Source organism: Macaca thibetana, chromosome 2 (genome assembly GCF_024542745.1).
Source record: "Macaca thibetana thibetana isolate TM-01 chromosome 2, ASM2454274v1, whole genome shotgun sequence".
In the NCBI taxonomy this organism is placed as follows: domain Eukaryota; kingdom Metazoa; phylum Chordata; class Mammalia; order Primates; family Cercopithecidae; genus Macaca; species Macaca thibetana.
This window is the reverse complement of record NC_065579.1, coordinates 150865601-150891814: the sequence shown is the minus strand read 5'-3', so window position 1 is coordinate 150891814 and position 26214 is coordinate 150865601. Positions and strand designations below refer to the sequence as shown.

The window sequence follows — 26214 nt, the reverse complement described above, 5'->3', positions numbered from 1 at the left end:
CAGAAACCGCTGGAAATACAAATGGAGTCCCACTCCTTTCTCTCCCACCTCTTCTATTCCTCCAGGGACAGGGCTAGGGGCAGATGAACAGCTTGGCTCAGGATTGGGGTCTGAGCGCACTCTATCCTCCACGCCCCAGGGAGAAGCCAGAGTAAGCAGTGCGACCAAGTTCATGAGGGAGCTAGATGACTGCTGCGCATTTAATGGAGCACTAACGCAGGCACTGCTTTACAGTGAGCACCGATCAGCCTCCACTGACTTCTGTGGATCAAATGGAAGGGATACCAAAGATAACTGATCCAGTCCTCTCATTTTATTTTATTTTTAAAATTATTTTATTATTTTTTTTAAGTTCTGGGGTGCATGTGTAGGATGTGTATGTTTGTTACATAGGTAAACGTGTGCCATGGTGGTTTGCTGCACCTAACACCCCACCACCTAGGTATTAGGCTGAACACGCATTAGCTCTTCTCCCTAATGTTCTGCTCCCCCCACCCCCCGCCCTCCCCTGACAGGCCCCAGTGAGTGTTGTTCCCCTCCCTGTGTCTCACTTTAGTCCTGGGCTCTGAACAGAGGCATGGAAAAGGAAGGACTTGCCCACAGCCTTTGCAGAGCTGGGACAGTGCAGGACCGCATGGGCAACTCTGCAGAGAGTCCTGGGTGAGTGATGCTTTCATGGGTCCTGCAGGACTCTCAGTCTGGGGAGGAGGCAGGGCCCAGGGAGCAACAGGAAGCTGAGGCACTGAATCTAACTGTGAGACCCACACCACCCCTCACCCTGGGAGCCCAGAGGCAACTTCCCATTCCACTTACGATCCTAATCTCTCTTCGATGTCGTAGACGTCAGACACTTTTTGTTCAGTATTGATTGTCACCGTCCGATAATCAACCTCAGGCTCCTTCTCATCTGTGGGGCACGGGTCAGGGTTGGTGTGAGCCTCAGATGCCCCCACTCAGCTCCCTCCACCCCAAGAGACTGACCTAAGGACAGGGGCTGTACTCACCATCGTCTGAAACCTCCACTTCATCCTTTGGCTCTGGGAGGGCACAAGGAAGGACGGAGAAGACACAGGTGATTAGTACTGAAGGCTCACTGAGAATAAGATGTGCTGGGGGCCTTGCCAGGCCTCAGCATCCCTAGGCAGAAGACTACCAGGCCCAGAGCTCTGGGCATCCCCTGGGGCTGGTCAGTCCACACAGCAAATAGGGCCTGATGCAGAATGGCAGGTGCCAGCCTCCTCCCTCCACTCAGCTCCACTTCTCCACCAGGTCTCCCCTCCGTCCCATCCTCTCTAGCCTCATGGTCCCCAGATATAGCCTTCTCCACTTTCATCCAACCCTTCCTGACTTTCAGAACCTATACACAACTGTGACAGTCTCTTTCTCCCCTGGCTCAGAAGTCAGCAACTGCTAATTGCTTCTAGTGTCAAATCCTTGTAGCCATTTGTTGAACATTGTTGATGGCATCCCAGCACTGGACCAAGCATCTTGAATATCAGTTATTGTGGGCATTCAAAACATATTACACAGAAGGCATGGTCTCTCCTTTCTTATAGCTTATAATTTAGTTCAAGAGGCAAAAACATATATACTTGAAGTAACAATTTACAAAGTGTATCATAATCACGCACATTTTTTATTTTTATTTATTTATTTATTTTTTTTGAGACGGAGTCTCGCTCTGCCGCCCAGGCTGGAGTGCAGTGGCGCGATCTCGGCTCACTGCAAGCTCCGCCTCCCGGGTTTACACCATTCTCCTGCCTCAGCCTCCTGAGTAGCTGGGACTACAGGCGCCCGCCACATCTCCCGGCTAGTTGGTTCAAAGTAAATACACAACAGAGGAGGGTGACACAAAATGGGGCAATTGTAAGTGACAGCAATTATTCTTGGAAGAAATGCCTTTGAGTTGTGTCTTAGAGGAAATTATGGAATACAACAAGGGGGTGAGTAACGTCACACAAATGAAACCAACAGGTATTTGTGAGGCAGGCGGGGAGGGACACAGTCACGCCAGCTGCTCCCATGGCTGTGTCAGGAGGGAAGAGGGGTCTGGGGAACAGGAGGGGGTCCCCGGAACAGGGGGGCGTCCAGCAGAGCACACCCACTTCAGAGCTCCAGGCCTTCCTTTGCCTTGATACAGGTTTGTTTGTTGACAATCGAGCCACCTGACCTTGGCTGACTGCCTTTCCCTTCCTGGGCCTTGGTTTCCCCATCTGTAAGAGGAAGGGTTGCACCTGATGTCTCTGGCCCTGGCTAGCTCTGGATACCATGCTTCGTCTTGTGCTGTGTGCTCCTCAGCCATCGTCTGGGCTGTGTCTCGGCTGACAGCTGGACAACGAATGGGAGGTTTCCCAAGGAAGCAAAACAAAGACAGGAGAGAAAGCATAGAGGGAGGAAAAGGATTTTTAAAGTGTGAGTGTGTGTGTGTGAGAGAGATAGTGTGTAAGGGTGGGCATATGAGTGTGAGTGTGGGTGTGCCTGTGTGAGTGTGTGAGTGTGAATGGGAGTGTGTGTTTAGAGTTCTTAAGATGCCGCTGACAAAGCTTAGTTTTTTTAAAAAAATGAAACTAAACATGAATGGGGTTGGGAAGTATGTTATAATCACAGAAAGGAAATTGCCATGGAAAAATAAAAAAGGATGAGATAGACAGGGATATGCAGATAGAGTCTAGCTGAAGGATCAGAGGTAGGTTTCACAGTTACTGTCAGGATGTGGGTGTGGGCCTAACTGATCAACATTCCTAAATCTGCATGCTGGAGAGTGAAGAGTGGCATTGTCCGATTCACAGGTGGAAAGGATGACCTGAGAGCAATGCAACTAGAAGCCAGGAACGGAGTTAGTATTCAGGAGAATCTGATCATTCTGCCTTCTAGGGTGGTGAGCCCTAAAGTACATAGTTAAAACCCAAGACAGAAAGAGCAGCTCCTCAATCTACTGCTCGGGCTGTCAGATGCTGTCACAGGGCAAAGTGTGCATGGGCCCCAAACAGGGGTTAGTACTGGGTAGCTGTTGAGAGCGCCCTGGGTGCTTGCCCCGGAGCTCTGGCTGCTGGCAGTCAGAAAGCCACGGTGGAGCTGGAGGTGGCATGCAAGGCCACTGAAGGGAAGGGCTACATCTTAAGACAATCAGAAAAGTGAGGCCTCTGAGGTTGGGAAAGAAGTCTACAGTGGACACAACTTTAAAGAGAATCACACAATTGCCAAGGGTGAGATGAGGGTTTCGGACTTTTCATCAACTCATGACAACTGCACCTTGGGAGAACCATTTAGTGTTCTACCTCACACAGGAGGAAGGCTGGAGGGATGTGGAACTCACACATGAGAGGTACCACTAGAATAATAAGTATGTTCAATAGACATTTAGGTTAGTTCGGTGATGGTATTACAAACAGGGTTTTAACAGAAGCACAAATATTGGAGTCAATGAGTGAGGGGACACCAGGTGGACCAGTCACTGGACTAGGTCTTCGACACGGAATCATCCTATTTACTGTCAGGGAGGCCCCTGTCTTGACCTGTGGTGCTGCTGCCTGATATAGTGGTTCACCCGTTGAGGCATCCTTTATTTCTTATTCTGTGCCACATTTTCCTGGCGTGGCATGGAGACCAGTGTATGCCGAGCAGCAGAGTGAGAGGGAAAGGAGAGGGCAGCTTTCCTGGCCCGGTGTCAGGAGGAGCAGTCTTGCCAATGGCCCAGCAGGAGGGGCCTTTCCCTGCGTGCCTTGAAGGGAGTATCCAGTCCTAGAGCTGGCCCCTGCCTGTCACTGTGAGTCCAGGTAGACAGTCACAGTGCTAGCCTCTGGCCTCACTCATGAGTCCACATCCACGCCTCACCTTCGCCTCTCACCCCAGCGGTCTGTGGCAGGTCTGATTCTCCTGCTAATGCTCTGGGGGAAGGACCTAGATCATTCTCAAGGAATTCCAGCCCCTCTTTCTAGTGCACTGTGTTCCTTTATGCTGCAGGAAACTCGGATCAAGACTCCGGACTAAGCCAGGAGCAATGGCAAGTGCCTGTAGTCCCAGCTATTCGGGAGGCTGAGGCGGGAGGAATGCTTGAGCCTAGGAGTTCAAGTCCAGCCTGTGCAATAGCGTGAGACCTGATCTCTTAAAAAAAGATAAAGATTCCAGGCTGCTACATCCCCTTCTGCTTTTCACTTCTTGTCCTGTCTCTCTTCTATTTGAGGGGCAAAATGACCACAAGGGGAGGATGAGAGAGAAGTAGAGGAAAGACCACAGTTCAACTAGTGGAGCTCTTGGTGCATAAAGCGTTGTTGAGAAAGGTGAACTCGTTTCCGTCTTTCCACGAGGGAAGGGGCTAAAATTGTAGCAGAAGGGTCTTCCACTGAACTTAAAAAAGAAAAAAAATCTGTTCCGAATGAGCTATGAGATCCATGAGCTAAGTGGAAGGCTATTTAGAGGATAGTTCTGAGATATTTCTGCAAACAGATGAGAGTCTCGTTACCCTGGAGTGTTTGGGAGAGGGTCAGCTGAGTGCTCAGGACCCTCACACAGCACAAGTCCAGTCAGTCCCCCGGGCAGAGAATTGTCCCTTCCCGCAGCCAAGGACTGTTGCACACCCAGAGAACACTAGAGGGCACCCAAGCCCTGGAGACGGCCTCTGAGGCCAGGGCGTAGCTGCAGCTTGGGATAGGAGCGGTACAGACTTTATATATTGAACTATCCTGGGGGTTGCAAGGAGGCCCCAGTTCTGCAAGAAGCATCAGTCACAGTAGTTGTTTTGCTAACAGTTATACAGACTAGAACAAATTGGGGTTAGGAGCAGGGATGGAGTGGATTTGAGTGACAGCAGGATTCGAGGGGGAGTACAGTTGAAGACCTGGCTGGGCTGGGAGGGGGCGGGGCCGTGGTAAGGTGCTGGCTCTGTGCACTTGGGTTTGGGAGTGCAGTGTCAATTCAGGGACCCTAGTCTTAGGAGTGGCTCCAGCACAGAGAAGCCACTGGAGCTCCATGGGGAACCCATGCTTTGTCCCCCACTGTATCCCCAGTGCCTATGGCAGTGCCTAGAACACAGGAGGGGCACAGAACACATGGTGAATGAATGTGAGGTGAGGGCTAGGGTACAAACAGGGATGCAAATGAGGCAAGAGGACGAAGTAGAAGAGCGAGAGGCAGGAGTGGCGGTGGCTGTGGTGGTAGTGGTGAAGGTCAGAGCCAACATTAGCTGGGCTTCGTGGAGTGTGGGTTAATCAGCACTGCCTTTTCAATATGATTACAGGTGTGAGCCACCACGCCCGGCCTCTTATCCTAAATTTACAATGTCCTTTTCCTGTTCTTCACACAAAACTTCTTGAAATAATATTCCGTGCTTCTGGCCTCTCTTTCTTCCATTTATTCCTTAACCAGGGCAACCGTCTTTTCACTCAGTGGAAACTCTACAGACTGATCACAAATATCACTATCAACCAAAGGACTAGATCCGAAGACCCTCTGAGTCCTCATCTCCTTCATCTTTATTTAGCATTGGATGCAGTTTATGAAGCCCTCTTTGCAACTTCTCCCTCCCCTGTTTCTTTGAGACTCCAGCCTCCTCTTGGTTCTCTCCCCTCTCAGTCCTTTCTCCTGGTACTGCAAGCTCCTTCCTCATGGTATTGGTATTGACTTTCTCTACCACACTCTCTGTAACCTTATCAATGCCCATGGTTTCAATTATTAATTAAATAGTAAAGACTTCCAAGCCTGCAGCACTAGCTTAAACCTTTCTCCTGGGCTCTAGACCCAATGTCTGAGGACACCTTCCCTTGGCTATCCCTCAGATGCCTCAACTCAGCAGGGCTGAAACCACAGCTCCCCTCTCCTCCCAGACTCCCTGTTATGTAACCTCCAAGTCACTCAAGTCAGGAACGTGGAAGGCAGCCTGACCTCTTCCCTCAGTCTAACCAAAGGAACACAAGCTTCAGGACAGACAGCTCTGAGTTCAAGCATCAGCTCGCCAATGACAAGCTCTGTGACTTTGGGCAAGTAGCTTCTCCCCTCTAAATCTCATTTCCCCTATCTGTAAAATGAGGGTAATAACAGTATCTGCTGCATTGGGCTATTGAGATTGGATGAAATGATGCATATAAAGTGATTAACACATTGTAAGCTTAGAGTAAGTGCTCAATACATGCTAGCCATGGTGAATTTTAACAATAAACCTCTAGCTGGCTCTTGAATTTGTGTTCAGTTACCCCAGCCAGGAACTGTAAGTCATCTTAGAATCTTTCAGTTCTCTTCCTCAACTCTCTATGCAAAAAGTCCTCAAGTATGGTCAATTCTACCTCCCGAGGCTTGAAGTTCATGCCCTTTTCATCCCTCTCCTGGACTGTCATCCCAGAGGCCCATCTGGTATGGCTGACTGCAGTCTCATCTCCTCTGACCCACCCGCCACTCCAGTGCTTCTCAAACGTTCGTGTGCCTCTGAATCCCCTAAGGAGTGGATCATTTTCAGTCAAGGCCCAGAAGGGCCTGGGGGATCTGCTTGCTAAGAAGCTTCCAGGATGCTAAGACTGCTGGTCCACAACTGCACTGTGAACAGCAAAGCCCTGCTCTTTCCCTAGTTCTCCAAAAACCAGATCTAATCTTCCTGATCCCCTGCCTGAGAATTTTTGATGAACTTCACAACTTCACCTAAAATGCCCTTTTAGCCTTACTTCCTCCTGTTCTATCTCACACAACATATGCCTTGGCCACACACGAGCATCTGAAAATGCCACACACTGCCATTGCTTTGTAACCTTTGCTCATGCTGTTTCCTCTTGTAGAGTGCCTTTCCTTATATTTCGTGCCTTTTAGAATCCTATCCCACTTTCCAAGACTTAGATTAAGTGTTACCTTCTCCAGAAAGCCTTCCTTGGTCTCCAGGGAAAAATGCTCCATGCATTCTGCTATGTCCCCTTGGCTCTTTGTTTACCCAGCTATAATACCATGCATCCCTTCTCATTATAGTTAGCCATACACACCTCTGTTCCCCTAGATCTTAAGCTCCATGTCTTATCTTTGTGTCCTAAGAATCCGACACCAAGTAGACACTCAACTATGGATACAAGAGGAGGAGAGAAGGGGTGGAAGGTGGAAGAGGAACGTGAGGCCTACTTGAACTCCTGGTGTGCCGCTGAGTTACACACCATCGCCCGCTGGTGGCAGCATGCCACAACTGCTGGTTCAATGTTTTTTGAAATGTCCAAAGTATTAATACTTTTGAAGAATGGCTCAACATCACTGTCTTGGAAACCAAGACCCCAAAAGACCCTGCCAGTCATCATTAATGTTTCCTCAGTTCCTCTTCACCCCTTTCAGTACAGTCTTTACATACACAAGGTCAGTCATACATATTTATTTCAAGCCACTGATGAAGTGAAGGCAGCCTACCTTCAGGTTTCTCTCCTACCGTTGTGAGTTCAGACTCCTGGCTTGGCTCACTGGTTCCATACACGTTGATCGCACGTACACGGAACTTATACTCATGGTCAGGCAGCAGGTCCTGAACGTTGAAAGAGGTGCTGCGGCATGTGGCTAGTTCCTTCCACGTCTTGTTGGCTGAGTCCCAGATCTCGATGCTGTAGGACTGCACGGCACTGCCCCCATCGTACGAGGAGCCGTACCAGGACAGGGTCAGTGAGGAGCTCCGAATGTCAGAGGCACAAGGTGTGCCAGCTGGGGGGTCTGGCTTATCTGGGGATAGAGAAGCACAACGTCACCCACACTTTCCAGAACTGCAGGCAAAGGAAGTTTTTGAATTACCTGTGTCACTGGGGAAAGGCAGCCTAGAGAACTCACTCTGAAGTCCCTGGTCCTGCGTCTCCTTCCCTCATCCGCATATCACAGTTAGAGCTACGTACAAATCCACCTGTACCGAAAGCCCCATGTATAACTATTTGCTCCAAAAAAGGTGCCCCTCCTTTTTATTGCTGGTTTTCCAGTCTACATGCAAGTCATGATTTCCTGTACTTTGCTCAAGTCATAAACATATTTGTCAGAGTAAACAGATCTAGGAGACTGCCAAGAAGGCGTGGACTATTTCCCACCGAAAACATGTTTTGAGAGAGAGACAGTTCAGCTTGAGTGTGTGTGTCTGTCCTTCAGGCCCTTGGCCAATGACCTGTGACATAACTAGGGGTCTGCCTCCACTTTCTCTGGGTCTTGAGAAATGCCTGCCCCAGCAAGGGGCGGTATAGCACAATGTTTCTGTTCTGAAGTCAGACAGATTCAGGTCTGAACACGGATCTGTCCCCACACAGTAGCTGTTAATTGCCCTGTGCCTCAGTTTCCCCATCTGTAAAATGTGAATAACAGCACTTGCATCACAGGTGGTTGTGAGAAATTCTTAGAAGAGTGGCTGGCTTGACTAGTCATTACTGTCAAGATTATTGTAGGAGTTTATTTCTAACTTTATATACTTAAAAATTACTCCTACCCTACCTCTTTTATTCTCAGAGGGCTGTTGAGATATAAATAATTTCAAAAGCAAACCACAATAGCGAATCACAGCCATCCCTGACTAATGGACAGAAAATGAGCTGAGGATACAAATAAGAAGTGGCCCTTTTGGCTGGCTGCCTTCTCATTCAGATGACCTGGCCTCAGAACTAGCAGTGCTGCCAACTTCAAGTCAAATCATGGTAGCCAATACTTTAATGAGGCTCTTGAGTTTTGCTGATTTTATTAGTTGCTTATCTGAGCAAAACTCTCCTATTTTTCAGATTTAGTTTTTGCAGATGGTTGGTTAGCTACAGATATCTGTGTTCATTAACCCTTCATCTCCCCCAATGCTTTTTGAGTTCATGAAGCCTCACAAACTAGCAACTGAAACCATGCTTTTAAGCTATGTCAGTCCCAGCAAATTGAAACTGGTTTGTTTGTCTGACTTTCTCATTCAGAGAATGGTGCCAATATGTTCCTACCTCTTAGGGTTTTTGCAAGCGTCAAGTCAGCAAACATAAAGTACTTGACCGCTACTCTCCCACCCCCAGCAAGGCAGGAAGGCCAAAGGCAATTTCTGCAAATGACCCTGTGTATATGGAGAAGAAAAATCTGCAAGTGTATACATGTATATACATATATACTCATACTCATATTCATTCTTGTCCCCTCTCCCAGCCCTGCTGATCCACATTCCAGCTCAGAATGTGCTGCCTAGAAACTGTCTATCCCCAGTAACCAAAGCCCTGGGAATGATTCTGGGATTGTGACAGAGCCACTTCCCAGTGCTGCCAGTCATGCCAGAGGCCTCCTGTGAAAGTGAACCACTTTCGCTGGCTGTTTAATATGTTCTCTTAGAAAAACTGTTTGTTCTGAGAGATATATTGGCCTTTTTTGAAACATTTCTGGTTTTGGCTAAGATGTTTATTACTCTAAACTCTCTTAAAGACAAGTGGTTCAAGTCCTCTCAAGACCCAGCTAAGGAAGTAAAAAAGCCTAAAGAGGGATGGAAGACAGACCCACTACTCCTCCCAGAGAAGGCTGCTTGGAAACCATGTGATTGGCCACGGCTGGAGTCGTGTGGGTTTATAAATGAATGCACTCTGCCAACTGATCTTCCTTTTGCTTTGGTCAAGAAAAGAAAACTGAGAAATGGGTGTTGCAGAAGAGTACCCTACCCTGTTACAGATTTGTACCCTACCCTGTTAACAGATGTCTCTTGGCTGAAAATGAGAACCTATACATAACACATGTGATATATAAGACTTGTCACACAAGAGAAGATGCAAAATTCGGGTAGAGGGACTTTAATTCCAAGTGAAACTCCAACACTTTTAAGAAATTTGCTACCAAATTAAGGAGTTCAAAAAAGACCCAAGTCAGAAGTCCTACGAGATTGGAGGCCTCCCACTCCTCCACCTGCCTTTAGGGCTGTGGGCTGCACTTAATGCTTTCTGTTCTTTCTAAGCTATGAGCCCCATGCAGTGGCTGAACTAGTGAGGGATGAAAACCCTCAGAAAAGAACAGATGTCCTTAGAACAGGGTGCTCCTGTGAGCCTGTCCTCCACAGCGACACACTCAGACTGGGAGGGAGACCCTGGGCATCTCTGGGCGAGGGAGACTCCACATTTCCTCTGAATTCTCCCAGGGCTCCCTGGAGGCTTGATTAACAGACTAGGAAACTCAGCTGAGTCTAAGACAAGAGTCTCCAATGGCACCAGCTCCAGGATTTTCTCCTCAGCAAATGTTCTAATTCCCAGGAAAACGGAGGATCCCGTCCTACAGCTTCCCACTAGAGTAACTGCCCTCGAGGTCTCTTGGTACTCGCTTATTTGAAGATGACCAGTGGCTGTGCCTAGCCCCACCTGGATGTCCCTTCCTTGGGACTTCAGCAGCTGCTGGAAGGACCCCCAAGGTTCATCTACCTGGATAATCCTAGCCCTTGAGAAATGGGTCCTCAGCAGCTAAGGCATTTTTCTTACCAAGAAAACCCAGTAGTCAGTGGCAGAGCCAAAAGGAGATTCCAAAAAGCCTCCGGACCCTCACTCCAGGGCTCAGGACCTTCCAGGCTATCAGGCAGAATGAGCTCAAGAAGATATCTCGCTTAAGCCTGAGCTGAGCATTAAGATGGGAAATCATGCAAGTTCCAAACTCAGCATTTGGGGATTATTGGGTATTTGGGGTTCTCTCTACTTTGTTTTTCTCCTTTAAAGATGTGAAAAGAGACCTGCTTTTCTCGCGCTGGGTGAGTGACCTTAAGGAATCCATCTGGGTGTGCTGCTCACTGCCCCCTCCCTCACTCCCTGCAGGCCAAGACCAGGGGCGCATGCACAGGAAGAGGCTCTGAGCATCGCAAATTCCTGGGCTGCCTTTTAAAATATAACAATAATAAGTCTCCGAAATAGCTAAACATCACTCATTTAAGCTAACAGAGGGGAAGGCTAGTTTTTTTATCGTTTGAAAAATGGGAGTCAGAGATGATCTGAAAAGAAAGTGTTCCTTTAAAGAATATACAATAAGAGAAGTTTGCTGCTAACAAGGAGGAGTTGTATTAAACTGGCCTTATTTAGCTGGTCTGTAAAGGCATGAAGACTGTCTGGAGCAGGCCAAGTGATTCCTGTTTTACCTCATGTACGTTTTACATCTGCTTAATAAACCCTGATCAGAGAATACAGAGATGCCCCTGGAGATGCACAGGTAAATCTGAGCTTCATCTAGGTTTACTTTGAACTAATTCTAAGTGCATGGGCTCTGAATGAATGTGGCTTTGCTGTGTCCATCAATGTGAGTCCTATTTTATTGAGCAATTCTATTCTTAGCTCTTTGAGGGGGAGGCAGACAGAAAGCCTCGGTTCTCCTCCATTCCATTCCCCTCCCAGGACGGCACTTAACATGCTGCTCCTGCCAGCTGGCGGACAGCCACGCCAATGGCCCTGTCAGCACTGGCCGCAGAGAATAAGAAACTAAACCATAAAAGGCCAGAACTGCAGCCCGCGCAGTGGTGATCGGAGGAGGGGAGTGCGTGGCACCGCGCAGGAGCTGGGCATCGTGGGGGCTGGGGGAGGGACGGCTGAGTACAGAAAAGCAGTTCAAAGAAGCTGACCCCAAAGTTGCTTAAGGAGGAGCAGATAAGAGAGAACATCAAAGAAAAGTCTGAACTGATGCTTGCTGATAGGACAGGAGTATAGGGCCAAATCAGTGCTTCAGAACAGATCTAAATGTACCAGCAAACTGGATCACTAGCACCAAGCCTCCACAGGTTCCTGACTGCTTGGGAGGAAATTATTCAAATAAGCACCTGGAGTCACCAAAAAGAGACAGAGTGAGAAAAGGGTTGTTCTTCTCCTTTAGAGATGAAAAACCCATTCCCTGACCCCTTTGTACACCAGTCTTCCCCAGTCTGAAACTTCTAACCGAAAGAAACAAAAGAATGGGGGTCAGAGGAAGGAAGACAAAGGGAAAAGAGGGGACACGGGACAGGATGACAGACACTGAGAAATGGCTGAAACAGAACACAGGGTAAAGAAACAAGGCCAGGGAGAGAAACAGAGCAAGAGAGAAGGTAAAGAGGAATATGGACAACTGGGGGTGGGGAGTGGATGCTCAGTCCTCTGTGAATTCCCTCTCTCGGGTCTCCCGAGACAATCTTCCAGGGGGCTTCACAGTACTTCCTGTCTGGGGAGTTGGGCCAGGGCGTGGAACCTGTGGTCTGTTCTGGTAGCTGGCATGGGCGCAGCTCACTGGCCACCTCATTTGTCTTCCCAGCTCTGTATTACTTTGACCTTTATCCTTATATCTTCCTTATTCACCTGGTTGGACAGGACTTCTTCTTCCCCAACTTCTTAGGGGCTGGAGGGAAGTGCTGCAGGGCTTCCTAAGGCTCAGCATGAGAAAAACGGAGGTACAGACATCAACAACTCCATGGCATGTGGACAGCTCCCCAAAAGGCTTGCATGTCCCTCTCAAGATGAATTTTATAGCCAGAGTGTTCCTTTCCCTTTTGGGACATTCTGTACCTACTTCACACTCCCATGAGTGGCACTGGAGGACAAGTGTTTGAAAGTTTAGAGCTAGTTCCCACTTAACCCCTGACGCACTATGTTACTTTGTTCAGATTAGTCCTCAGTTTCTCCTGCGTAAGGCTGGGAAACATCAGCCCTGTCCATCCTAGTCCTAAGGTGAGGGTACGAAATGAAGATGGGGAGAAAAACTGCTTGAGAACTAAGTCAGGGAATCACAGAATGTCAGAGAACAAAGCCAAGGAATCACACGCCACCAGAGAACAGAGGTGAGGAACCATAGAATGTCAGAGAACAGAGTCGAGGAATCAGAATGTCAGAGAACAGAATTGGGAAATCATAGAATGTCAGAGCTATAAGAGACCTGAAGAGTCAACGTCTCCAACTTCTAACTTCATGTCTAGATACCTCCATAAGAGAGATTCCAGGGGAAGACTTCTAACCACCGTAGCCACACAAGCCCCGTTACCAACAGATCCTTTTGTTCTGTGTGCCCACGTGTGTGTGCACCAGGAACACACAGGAAAGGCTAGTTTGCAGGAAGTTAAGGTTGGGATCAGCACACACAGCTGAGAGTTTTGCACACTGCATAAAAGGGACCTAGTGGGGGCATCTGGGCCAACCTGTCCTCCCCAAGGCCAGGTCATGAGCTCTGGGGTGAGGCTGGGGGTGTTGTACCCTTTTCACTCTGCCCAGCAAGACCCCTTTTTCTAATTTTCACAAATATACCCTGTAAGGTTGAAAGCCAAGGACAAATGGAAAACCCGCTCGGGTCTCGTGCACATATCAATAAATACCAGGTCAAAGGCTTTCACACGCACAACATATGAAGGCCCACAATGCATGAGGCATAAAGTCTACTCTCTGTCTGCTCCTCTGCCTGCTCATTATTCCGCCGTCCCAAGCACCTGCCACAGGGGGAACAACTGTAGCAGAACATGACAACTGTGGGAGACTGGGTAGAAAACTCTCTTGATGCTCCAGGACAAAGCTGACCAGGGTACGAAGACAGTGGTAAGGAAGGAGAGGAAAAGTGAACTTGAGAATCAGTCTGGAAATAGACCCCACTCAATTGTGGGATGAAGGAGGTGATAAGGAAAAGCAAGTGGAGTCAGGGTTGGGGGGTCATGGTGACCTCAGAACAGTCCCTGCAGACTAATGGGGTGTGGGGGTGAGACCACAGGAAGCTGGAGGGTGCTGGGAGGTGAAGAAGCAGAAATGCAGTAGAGACTCACCCTTGTCAGAGAGAGAACGTAGGGTGGCGAGAGTGAGAGAGAACATTACAGGAGATATTCATGCCTGTGCATCTGGCTAAGATGGCGACACTTACGGGCTGCTGGGAGGAGCCAAGAAAGAGGAAGAGGTTGAAAAGAGAAGTAGGGATGGTGGAGTCCCCAAGGGCCTGGGGTCTAGAGCACAGGAGAAGGGAGCAGCCTTCGGTGGGCCCAAGGTGGGCCATCCCCAGAGCCTAGAGGGTGGAGTCAGGATGGGGACAGATAGAGACACCTGTGGTGTGGGGGCCAAGAAGGTGATCAAGTTTATGCCTCATGTCTCGCATTTCTCAAAGAAGCTAGATGTCAAGGTCTGAGGGCGGGGAACTCCAGGAACAGCTATCACAGAGAGGTGTTAATAGAGACAGGGAAAAGGATTTCTGCCTAGCCTTGGCCTCTCTGCTGAGCCTGGAGGTCAGCAGGCTCTAGGAGGGAGTCTGTAGGTTGCCATGATCTTCTTTCTGTGGTGCCTCATAAATCAGGCACAGGAGTGGTGAGAGAGAACAGGTGACAAAGTCCTGAGGCCCACGTATCTTGCCTGGGGGCTCCCTGCCTTCCCCTTGCCCCAAGCTCCATGCCACCCAGCCACCAGACTCACCCACGACAGTGAGGTTGACCTGGGCCTGCCTGCTGCCCAGCTTGTTCTCCACCAGCAGTGTGTAGCAGCCGCAGTGCTCCTGGCGCGCGGCCAGGATGGTGAGCTTGCTGCCATTCTCGCTGTTCTCCACCTTCATGTGCTCGCTCTCCTGGATCTAAGGGTGGAGGATGGAGCAGGTGCTCGAGCCTTGGGCCCTTGGGCTAGGAAAGGAAGGGGGCTCCTCCCCATTCCCTACTTCCTGAAGGATGCAGTTGGACAAGCTGTGGGGGGCTCGGTCTAGTCTGGACTCTGCGCTTCCCCCTGAGGCCCCTTCTCTCCTGCATCCAGAGCCCAGCTTCCCTGAGGGTGCCAGGTCTGTGGTGGGCAAAGAGGGTGTGGAGCAGGGGCAGGATGGATGAACGAGCTGAGCACTCACTGCTCCCAGAAGTATCCTGGTCTCCCTCTACCTCTCTGGAATGGGATGATAGGAGAACTCATCTCAGCAGTCATTCACAAGGTCCACTCCAGCGGGTTCTAACCTCTTCTGTGCTGTCCAATGCTGTAGCCACTAGTCACATGTGGCTATTTAAATTTTAACTAGTTAAGTGGAAACAACCCAGATGTCCATCAACTAATGAACAAATAAAATATGGTCTGTCCTGACAATGGAATATTTATTATTAATTCATTGAAAGGAATGAAGTACTGATTCATGCTACAACATGAATGAGCCCTGAAAAGAGTATGTTAAGTAAAAAAAAAAAAAAAAAGAGAAAGCTACATGAGAGGATGACATACTATATGATTCCATTGATATGAAACGTCCAGAGTATGCAAATTCTGAAATACTGAGAGTAGATTAGTGGCTGTCAGGGCCTGGGGAAAGGGGAGGAATGTCTGCTAATGGGTCTGGGGTTTCTTACTGGGATGATGAAAGTATTCTAGAATTAGATAATGGCGATGCTTGCACGACCTTGTGAATCTACTGAAAACCACTGAATTGTACACTTTAAAAGGGTGAATTTTATGGTATATGAATTATATCTTAACAAAGCTGCTATAACAATTGTTAACTAATTAAAATTAAATATTCAGTTCCTCAGTTGCCCTGGCCACATTTCAAGTGCTCAAGAGCCACATATATATGGCTGGTGGCTGCCATATTGGATAGCACAGAGATAATACTTTCTTCATGGCAGAAAGTTCTGAGGGACAGAGCTGGGACTTGGCTAACCGTCTCTGAAAAGTGATGAGATTCCATCTTATTTCAGACAACAGTAGTCCAGATGTCGCTCAGAGCAAACATACTCTGGGATTCATGCTCTGCAAAGGCGAGCTTCTTATCTCCATCTTTTGAGACCAGCCTTACTTTCCTCCCTGTTAGTACTAAGTGTTCATCTCTGGGCCTAGGAGAATTTGAGTGGTTTTAAAACAGGCAACAGAGGGCTCAGAATAAGTCTTCACAACTTCCCGCTCCTGTGCCAACCCACCATTCCAGGGTCTCTGCTGATCATGCGTACAGACACGCACTACCACCGTAGGATTGGTGGAGCTGCTGGGCTCCCCAAGTCCTTTCAAAGCTGGTTGTCCAGAAATTCAAACGTTTTTCCATAGGAACCATTATGATAAATTGTAGCTAGATTTCCGGGTCAGTCAGACACGATTCCATTTATCATACAATTCTTCTATCCAAATACTCACACTTGCTTTTATCCTTCAGCATGTGGCAAGTTTAAGCAGTTATGACAGACAGGAATCAGCGGGCTGACACAGAATCACAGCAAGCTCATGGAGTCTAAGGGTCATCTTGGGTCACTGGCTCGACTTTCCTGACTCTGAATAGGATTCTAGACTGCGCTATCAAATCAGATGAGGGCCATGGATGGTTTCTACTTTTCCCCTCACACTTTTCTCTATTACACAAATTGCCTACAAAGGCAGGAATTATTGGTAGATTCAGAAGCAAAGGTTAGCAAGAACTCAGGTTTGGCAGGTGAGCGATGGTAGGGGAGCGGCCTCTCCTATTTCTAAAGCTATGAAGAGTAAGGCCATTTCCAGCATGGCATTTCTCATCCCTTTCGGTCCAAAGGCTGTGCGGGTTGTTCCCAGCACCCCCAATGTCCACCCCATCCCGTCACTGACCTGCTTTCGGAACTTCATCCAGGTACAGGTGATGGGCTGGGTGCCTGTCACTTTACCAAACAGCTCCACTGACTCTCCGGCGCGTACCTTCTGGTCCTCAGGGAACTGGATGATCTGAGGGGGCATTGCTGAGGGAGGACAGGGAGAAAGTAAGTGAGGCAGAAGGGTCTCAGGCATTCTGATCACATTTGATGCCATTGTCCACAGTGGTCTGTTGGCTTCTCTCTTGGCTTCCAGAACCTTCAGGGTAAGACTGAGGGGCAGTGATCCTGCTGCAGGACATCCAAGTTCATGGACCTGCTAGGTTTGCTCCCCTCTTCATTCTGATTCCCTCAGAAGTGACCCACACGACTTACATGATATGATTCTCCATTTATTGGTTGTACTGGAATTTGTGTCTTACCCTAATTTTTTGAATTGAGGTCCTAACTCACCTATGAATTAAGCAGCACCTTGCCTTCTAACCTCCAGGTCACCCTGGCTGGCAGGCTTGATTCAAGTCCTCAAGTGTCATCCAGTGGAAAACAGACAAGGGCTCCATAGAACAAGGACACACAGAGCCAGGCACAAAATAGCCCCGAAGGGGTCATGTGCACAAGGGCAGAGCAGGGGATGGATGGCAGGGCAGAATTCAAAGAAGGGGCAGGCAGCAGAGTTGCTAGTCCTGTGTGATGCCTTCAACATGGGAAGCAGAAGGAAAGACAAAGCTGTGGAATGGGACCAGGAGCCAGGCTGTGCAGAGGCTCTCCACGAGCAAACAGCCTGAAAAATGCACAGGTGGAACTGAGGGTGGGGGTGGGGTTGCAGTGGGGTGTCTCCTGGGATCACATACCCAGGTGTCAGTCTAGCAAGGTAAAGGCAAAACCCCCATGGCAGATGACTTCTTTGCCCCCAGATAGTGCCGTGACCAATTACCTGCCTTCGGAGGTGTCTTGGGGGCAGGTTTCTTTTTCACAGTTGCATCACCTGGAACAAAGAAGTCCATAAGTTATTTCCTGTAGTTCTGTTTCTTCACAAAGCTCCTGATCCTAGGAAGATGCAGTCTTGTACACTGACCCCTCATCCAGGGAGGACTCTTATTTGAACATGTCTTTTCAGGCTGAGCACAGTGGCTCAGCACTTTGGGAGGTCGAGGCCGGTAGATCACTTGAGGTCAGGAGTTTGAGACCAGCCTGGCCAGTGTGGTGAAACCCCATCTCTACTAAAAATACAAAAAAATTAGCTGGGCGTGGTTGTGTGCACCTGTAATCTCAGCTACCCAGGAAGCTGAGGCAGGAGAATCACTTGAACCTGGGAGGCAGAGGCTCTTCTGAGCAGAGATTGCACCACTGCACTCCGGCCTGGGTGACAGAGTGAGACTCTGTCTCCAAATAAATAAATAAATAAATAAATAAATAAATAAATAAAGTAAATGAATATGTCTTTTGAGAGATCACCTTGCTCTTTCATACAGCCAACCTCACGGACAAAAAAGAATATCAGTTCTCAGGGACCTATGAAAGGGTCCCTGAAGCCTCCAATGAGGTTTAAAAACTCCCCAAAATGCTTATGCTCCCAGAGCCCTTTTCGAAGATGATAATGCCACACTCATTAACCACTCTCTCACCCTAACTTTCAGGAAACTCAGAAAGGAAATTATGTCATGTCAGATAAACCAACTAAAATTAGCCTTTGGTGTGGATCCAAGGGTCGCAAGCTTCCTTTGGGTCACAGACTGTGGACTGGTGGCTTTCATTTTTTAAAATGTTTGTTGGATGGATGAATGGATGAATGAATAAATGGTCTCCTCCCTTCTTACTCCTACTTCCTCCAAATAACTCAAATGAGAAAAATGACTCAAACAGAAAAGTTATGCAGCACAAACCTATTCACTTGGCTAAATCACAGTATAGCGCATGTGCAAGAACATCTTGAGCTGTCGTCACGGCTTGTTTCATATTTCTTCCATGTCTTTGCTCAAAAGCCATCTAACCTATCTATCCAAATGAAATGAAAACCTACAGGCACACAAATACCTGGACGCGAATATTTGCAGGGGCCTTATTCATAATTGCCAAAAACTAGAAGGTATCCAAATGGATGAACTGTGGTACATTGGTGCCACCAATGAAAAGGAACAAACTACTGATACACAGAACATGGACGAATCTCAATGATTTATCTTTTTCTTCTGCTCAGAGAAGCCAAACTCAAAAGGTCACATACTGTATGATTCCATTTATATGACATTCTAGAAAAGGCAGAATTATAGGAATGGAGAACAGATTAATGAATGGTTGCCAGAGGTGGGGTGGGGGAGGGGTGGGCTGCAAAGGGGCACAGGGAAATGTTTTGTGGTGACAGAACCAGATCTTACCATGCTGAGAGTCATATGATTATATTAATTTATCAAGACTCACGGAACTGTGCACTAAAGAGGGTGAAGTTCACTGCAGGGAAATTATACCTTAACATAAAAAATGAGGAAAAGCCACCAGTGAGATCTTCCCTAACCACCCCCTACAAACGGCAGCCCTGCCCCCAGGAGCCCTCATCCTTCTCATCTTGCTTTAGGTCCCCCACCCCCCACCCCACGGCACTTATCACCATGTGAAAAACTGTATCTTCACTTATTTATTTACTGTCTGCCCTTCTCCTCCCCCTAAACTGTGAGCTTTCTGAGGGCAGGGAGTTTTTTGGTTCACTGCTGTGTACCAATGTGCCTGGCACGCAGTAGGCACTCAGTAATGATTTGTTGAATGAATGAGTGGGCTAATATTAACAACTATTCATCCAGATAGCTTCACCTCTGCAGATGAAGGGGAAGTGGTGTCATTGGCTTGGATATGGGTTGTCCTGTGACCACAGACAAGTTGGTAACTGGTGGAACTTGTTATGCATTTCCACAAGGGGACGGGTGCTGCTGCCCACTGAATGCCCCAGGAGGACTGCGTGAGGCAGCAGTCCCTGACAGGAGCACACTGAGATCACGGAGCGGATGGCTGCCGGCTGTGTGGTTAAGCCCAGGGTGAGAGCTTCCACCAAGTTCACTCTGGCTCGTTGTCATATTGATCCATCCGTCCATCTCCAAAAAGTTACTCAGGGCCTACTGTGTGCCAGGCAAATGCCAATCAGGATACACAACTAACCTGGGTACTGAGGAGGAAACCAAACAATATAAGAAATCAGGCCTCAGGGTCTCAAATGTCAAGGTATGTGGTCCACAGGAAAGAGGAAAGGCTTTTTTTTTCTTTTTCTTTTGCCATAAAGGACATTTATAGGATAACTGGCAACATCTGAATAAGGTCAATAAATTAGATGATAGTATTGGATTAGTGTTAATTTAATGTTTTGATCATCAAACTGTGGCTTTATAAGAGATTGTTCTTGTTTTTAGGAAATACACACTTAAGTATTTAGGTGCAGAGGGTATTCTATGTGCAAATTACTTTCAAACTGTTCATAGTATATACGTATATATATGTGTATATATGTATATATATGTGTGTATATATACTTGTATATATGTGTGGAGAAGTAGAAGGAAGAGAGAAATGGAAAAAGAGAGGGAGAGAAAGAATACATGAAAAAACAAGGCCAGGTGTGTTGGCTCACACCTGTAATCTCAGCACTTTGGGAGGCTGAGGCGGGTGGATCACCTGAAGTCAGAAGTTTGAGACCAGCCTGACCAACATGACAAAACCCCATCTCTACTAAAAATACAAAAATTAGCCAGGTGTGGTGGCATATGCCTGTAATCCCAGCCACTCAGGAGGCTGAGGCAGGAGAATTGCTTGAACTCGGGAGGCAGAGGCTGCAATGAGCTGAGATCATGCTACCGCACTCCAGCCTGGGTGACAGAGCGAGACTCCATCTCAAAAAAATAAAAAGCAAACATAGTAAAATGTTAACCTTTGAGGAATCTAGATGAAGGGTATATACAATAATTTTTCATGCTATTTTTACAATGTTTTCTGTGAGTCTCAAATTATTTCAAGATAAATTACATAGAAAGTTATAAAAAAGATGTGTTATTCAGTCAACATGATGTGGCTGTTTGAATGGAAAAACAACACTGTTGGTGGAGGAGATGGTTAGTTAGAAGGCTAAAAGATAGGATGTAAGATGGACCTGAAGGCTAGGGAAGGTCTGAACTGGAGAAAGGGGAGAACCCACAGGTCAGGAACAGACAGTAGCTCAGAGGTGAGAATCAGGGTGATGTTTGGAGGAGGCTGGCAGAGCACAGGGCTGATATTGGACAGCAGGGGTATGAGGATAGTGGACACTCTAAATTAAACAAAATTAAGGTGAGGCATAGTGGTTCAGCCTGTAAGCCCAGCGCTTTGGGAGGCCGAGGTGGCAAGATCACTTGAGGCCAGGAGTTCGAGACTAACCTGGGCAACACGGCAAGACCCTGTCTCTATAAAAAACAATAAAAACAGCCAGGTATAGTGGTGCATGCCTGTAGTCTCAGTTAGTTGGGAGGGATTGCTTGAGCCCAAGAGTTCGAGGTTACAGTAGCTATGATTTTGCCACTGCAATCCAGCCTGGGTGAAAAGCGAGACCTTATCTCAGAAAAAAAGAAAGAAAATTAAAAATTTGGTTCCTTGGTTGCACTAGTCACATTTCAAGTTCTCAATAACCATATGTGGTTAGTAGCTATCACATTGTGTTGATGTGGGACATTTCTTTCATCACAGAGAGTTGAGCTGAGGCTTTGTCCTGAGTGAACAGCGAGTCCTCACTCAAACAGCAGTCGGGCTGGGCTAGAGGTCCCTGATAGGCCTTTCCAGCTCTTGGGGGACAGATCCAATTAGGAGGCTATTGCCATACCTTGGAAGTCACTGATCAAGATCCATGCAGAAAAGAAGATGCAAATGAGAGGCAGAGGAAAGTTAAAAGAATTTAAGGGGCTAAACAAGAGGGAGGTACACAGATTACTTTGAGATTTCTTGCATAGATACACGTGGAAAGTCATACTGAAGGAATATAGAATTAGGAGTACCAGACTAATCTGTTTGAATCTGTTTGTAGGTTAGAAGCCTAGGATCAGAATTCCAGAGGGAGGCTGGTGGAGACTGGAAGTGAAAGATTCCAGAATTAAAGAAGCCATTAGAATGGAAACCATGAAGATGGGCCATTTCCTTGGGGAAAGAGAGTGCAATGAAAGATGAGTGGAGGCCAGGGTTCGATCCCAGGTGTGTCCACAGTAAAGAAGCTGAGACATGGGAGAGGGCTGTGGAAGGACCCTGAGAGCAGGAGTGTTGCAACAAGCAAGGGTAGAGGAGGACAGATGCTGGGAAGAGCGCCAGGTGTGCCCAGCATGGAGTGAGAGATGGTGATGCTGGAGAGGCCAGGTTCCATGGGACAGCATGGTCCAAAGTCACCCCAGAGGAGATTCTTGAGTAAACAGTGGGGAATGAAATAGTCAACGATGCTGGAGGTGAAAGGACAAAGAGAAACAAGGAAACAAGAGGGAATATGAAGCTCAGGTTTCTTCTGAGGTGAGAAAAGAGAGAAGATGACAAGGTGGAAAGTAATGGCTGGGGCACAGTGGAGAGGGAGAGCCCAAAGATGCTAGAGGGAAGAGCATGGGGAGCCAAATCCTTTGGTGGGGGAGACCAGATGCGATATGGGATGCCTGTGACTGGCTGAGCCACAAAGGCCCTGCCCCTCTTCGTCCAGGACTGTTGGGAAGAGAGAGGCCCTCCAGGGAAGAAGAGAGGGCTTCTACTGGAGCCCAGATCTGATCTCTGGAGAGAGGAGGCCATCTGCTCAGAGGAGCTACGTGGAGGGCTGTTGTCATGGGCTGCATTGTGTCTCCTCAAATTCACGTTGAAGCCCTAACCCTTGGTACCTCAGAATGTGACCGTATTTAGAAATAGGGCCTTAAAAGAGGTAATTAAATTAAAATGAGTCCATTAGGGTGGGCCATAGTCCAATTTGACTGGTGTCCTTATAAGAAGAGATTAGGAAGAAGAGAGAGAGAGAGAAAGGAGCGAGAGAGAAAGATGGAGGAAGGGAGAAGGAGAGAGGAGAGAGAGAGACCAGACAAACGCACACACAGAGAAAAGACCATGTGAGGACACAGGGGAAAGATTGCCATTTTCAAGCAGAAACCTCGATCTTGGACTTCTAGCCTAGAGCTGTGAGAATCAATTTCTGTGGTTAAGCCACCCAGTCTGCCATGCTTTAAGTCAGCCCTGGAAGACTAATATAGCTGTGGATGGGCATCACCAGTGGGGTGGGCACCAGAGGGTGTGGGAAGGAGGTTGACAGTCCCTGGGGTGAGGAGCTAGGAGCGCAACATGAAATCAGGGGACTCCAAAGTCCTGCCCCATACTTGGTGGCTCTGGGTAAACCCATTTGACTGGAAGTGAAGCCCTAACTAATCTTTCAGTGTCATAGTTAAATAGGATTGAAGGCCAAATTTTTATGTTTGTTCTGTAAATTTGGAGCTACCATTATTTGAATTGGTTAGCATTTGAAGCTGGCTTGGTTCCTATCAGTAAAAACAATTTTAAGTGTTAACAATGTTTTATATCTTATTCTGTACATATTTTATACGACCATCTGCTGAAATCCACTAATTGTGTACTAGGCTTATAGGCAGAAAACACCTGATTGTAAAACCCGGTTTCTCAGAGGGAGCGTTTCACTTGGTTCTTATCCCAATCAAATACAGCAGGGAGCATCATAATGTCTCCATTTTATGAAAAAGGAGATGGCATCTCATAAAAGTCTGGTGACTTGCTGGGTTCATAAAACCAGATGTTCTGGAGCTGGAAATGGGACCCAAGCCTCCTGCCAGCCAGGATATGGAATAAATAAAATTTGTTGTGGAATTAAGCTACATTATAAAGAAAGTATAGCATACAGTGCATGTTTTTTTTTTCTTTCTCTTTCTTTTTTTTTTTTTTTTTTTTTGACACAAGGCCTTGCTGTGTCGCCCAGGATGAGTGCAGTGGCATGATCACAGCTCACTGTAGCCTCAACCTGCTGGGCTAAAGTGATCCTCCCATCTCAGCACTCACCCAGCTAATTTTTTGTAGAGAGTCACTATGTTGCCCAGGCTGGTCTCAAACTCCTGAGCTCAAGTGAGCTCCCACCTCGGCCTTCCAAAGTGCTGGGATTACAGGCGTGATGGTGAGTGAGCCACCATGCTCAGCCTAAGTGCATGCTCTAACATCAGCCCCTCCCCCCACCATCCCCCTCTCTGAAACAAACAGATCCCCAGAGGACTTCTCTGTCCTTTGGGGCAAGTTTGGCCCCTTCAACTATGTGGTACACCACCCTGTTGGCCAGTTCAGCCTTACACTAACCTGAGAGCTCTCATGTAGCACCTGTGCTTCTTCTCCCCAGTCCAGGTCCTCAGAAGAGGGGACATTCTGCTTGTCCAGATGCCCAAACTCACAGTACTCCTTGGCTCACGAACTAGTTTCCTCTCCTCTGGAGTCACTCTTATTATCTTATTATTCCTGTCAGCCCTTTGTCTCTCATCCCCTTCTCTGACACCATAAACTTTACGTACTAGCCAGTCAGAGAGGAACATCCTAGAAGGAAAATAAAACCCAAGCACCTCTGCAAACTCCATAGTGGCTGCTGGCCACGGGACAGGCAGGGAGGGCAGAGCATGCCCTACTCAGGCTGCCCCTCTGAGGAGGGGCTCAGCCACCTCCTTTAGGCAGTCAGCTCAGGCAACACATCCTTCCTGGTAGAGCACTGCCCCAGGGTACTGTGCTCCCCGCTGCCCTTTGAGCTCCTCTTTCCATCCCCTATTCTCTTGCCTTCATTTCCCCTGAAGCCACACCTCTCTCCTGAGCCCGTACCAATACGTCCAACTACCTGACCATCATCTCCCAGAGAGATGCCAAACACGTACTGCCAGCCCACCATGTGCAAAACCAAATCCAAGACCTTTTCCTCACACCTGCTCCTTGTCCCCATTTCTCCCAAGGCCCCCTCCCTGCCCATATCCCCTGACTAATGCCTGTTGACTACACCAACTGAGCACCTCCTCAGTCTGCCAATTTCTACCTTCCCACCATCAGCACTGTAGTCCCAACTGCATCACCTCCTAGGCTTCTGGTCCCCTGTCCCCCATCACATCTGTCACACTGTGGCCAAAGTGATCTTTCTCAAATGCAAATATGATGTCACTTCACTGCCCGAATCTGTTCAGTGGCTGCCCACTGCCACTCAGGATCAAATTCAACTCGTCTTATGAGGTCTTTGAGCTCTGTCCCTGGCTTTCATCCCCAACTTTCTTGCTGGCTTTCCCAAGAGGGGACAACTTTCATCACACCCTCGACACTCAATATTAGTGGTTCTCAAAATTTAGCCTACATTATGATTGCCTGGAAAACTTAATAAAAACAGATTCTTGGCTTCCAGGTGCTGGTGCTGCTACTGCTGCTGGTCCCTGCACCTTCCTTTGGGAAGTACTGCTCTGTAATCTACATGGAATGTCTTTCAGTTTCTGCAACACCAGGCTCTTGCCTTCGCTCCTTTGCACATGCTGGGCCCTCTTCTCTTGGATGGCTCTTGCACATTCTTTGGGCAGGTCCCAGCTCAAGTACCACTAATGCCCCGCTGGGTTCATGGCCCTCTGAGGTAGCTCCATCACAGCATTCATCAGGCACTGCTATTTCAGAAACCTGTCCCCAACATACACACTATGGCAAGCTTCTGGGGACAGGGATAGGATCTACCTTCTGTATCTGCAGTGCCCTAGCATAGTACCTGGCACATGCCTGATAAATGGCCATAAAGGAATGAGTGAAACCCTTAAGGATTTCTGTTAACCTGGGAATTCCCAAGGAACATTCTTCCCCAGCCCTGGGCACTGATGCTGAGAAATATAGCCCTGGGGCTTGAATTTTTACATAACTTTCTATTAAAAGGATCAGTTTCTGCTGTCACATCTTGGATCAAAACTGCCAGGTGCTGAGCCTTCCACTCTAGATAGAAGATTGATATTAGAGGAAGTGAAATAGCCCAATAAAAACATGAGTCAAAACATTGGATCTGGAAGGCTCCTGGGAAACCTGGAGCAGGGGTGGGGAGGCCAGCCTCCTAATTGTCCAGTTAATCTGTTCCAGCCGACCCAAGCCCTAACCGTCCTGGGGGGGGGAAAAAAGGAGGTCAGTAACCCACGGAAGTTTCCAGATGCTCAGTCTGAAAGCACCTGAATGCCTCACTCTCAAACATGGAAAATCAGCAGGGCAGAGAGACCAGAGCGAACGTTCGCAAGATAGGTGCAGAGCCTGAAGGTGGGTCTCACAGAGTCAAAAGGTCTGAGATTATGGAAAGCAAAGGAGAATCAGGGAACTAGCCCTACCAGCCTTGGGTATAGGGAGGTCCCTGGATGTCTGCCTCTCTGGGGACATTTCCCTTTTTAGGTAGGTAGTTAAAAATAGACATCAAATCCTTCACAATTCCCAAAATCAGCATGAACTTTCTGCCAAAGGCTCCTGAAAAGGACTCGGGCTGGGTTGAGCGTGGAGCGAGCACCCACCCCATAAGGCTATATGGGAGCAGGGAGGAGGTGGGGGCACCTGAGGACGGAAGGCTGAGTCCTACCACACTGGCCCTGGGTGACCTGACCCACTCCCCCACTGTACACACTGGCCCCATCCAGTACATCCTTACAGATATGTGGAGGAATATTGGTCATTTTCCCAGAATTAACATCTCTGGGCAAATTTCTTGCTCACCTTCCTCAAAGCAAGGACTGTCACACAAGAAGATTCCAAAGAAACAGCGCTCCTCTGATTACTGCAAACATCCATTCCCAAACCCCCAGGAC

The 26214-nt window shown here is 47.9% G+C and overlaps 1 protein-coding gene across 8 annotated transcripts in view; it reads right to left on the bottom strand.

Annotated features, from left to right (window-relative positions):
* The window catches only part of MYLK (myosin light chain kinase), a 220829-nt gene that overhangs the window by 36434 nt on the left and 158181 nt on the right, over positions 1-26214 (bottom strand). For 7 of the 8 annotated variants that reach the window (XM_050781565.1, XM_050781570.1, XM_050781566.1 and 4 more), the window contains 6 exons: positions 17343-17393; positions 16428-16555; positions 14307-14460; positions 7369-7671; positions 1005-1037; positions 814-907 (listed from right to left, as the gene is read on the bottom strand). In XM_050781565.1, the coding sequence (XP_050637522.1) occupies positions 814-907; positions 1005-1037; positions 7369-7671; positions 14307-14460; positions 16428-16555; positions 17343-17393 (763 nt within the window). Of the gene's footprint in view, positions 1-813; positions 908-1004; positions 1038-7368; positions 7672-7776; positions 8006-14306; positions 14461-16427; positions 16556-17342; positions 17394-26214 lie in introns of those variants that run through there. The other variant, XM_050781573.1, reaches the window with a different exon arrangement.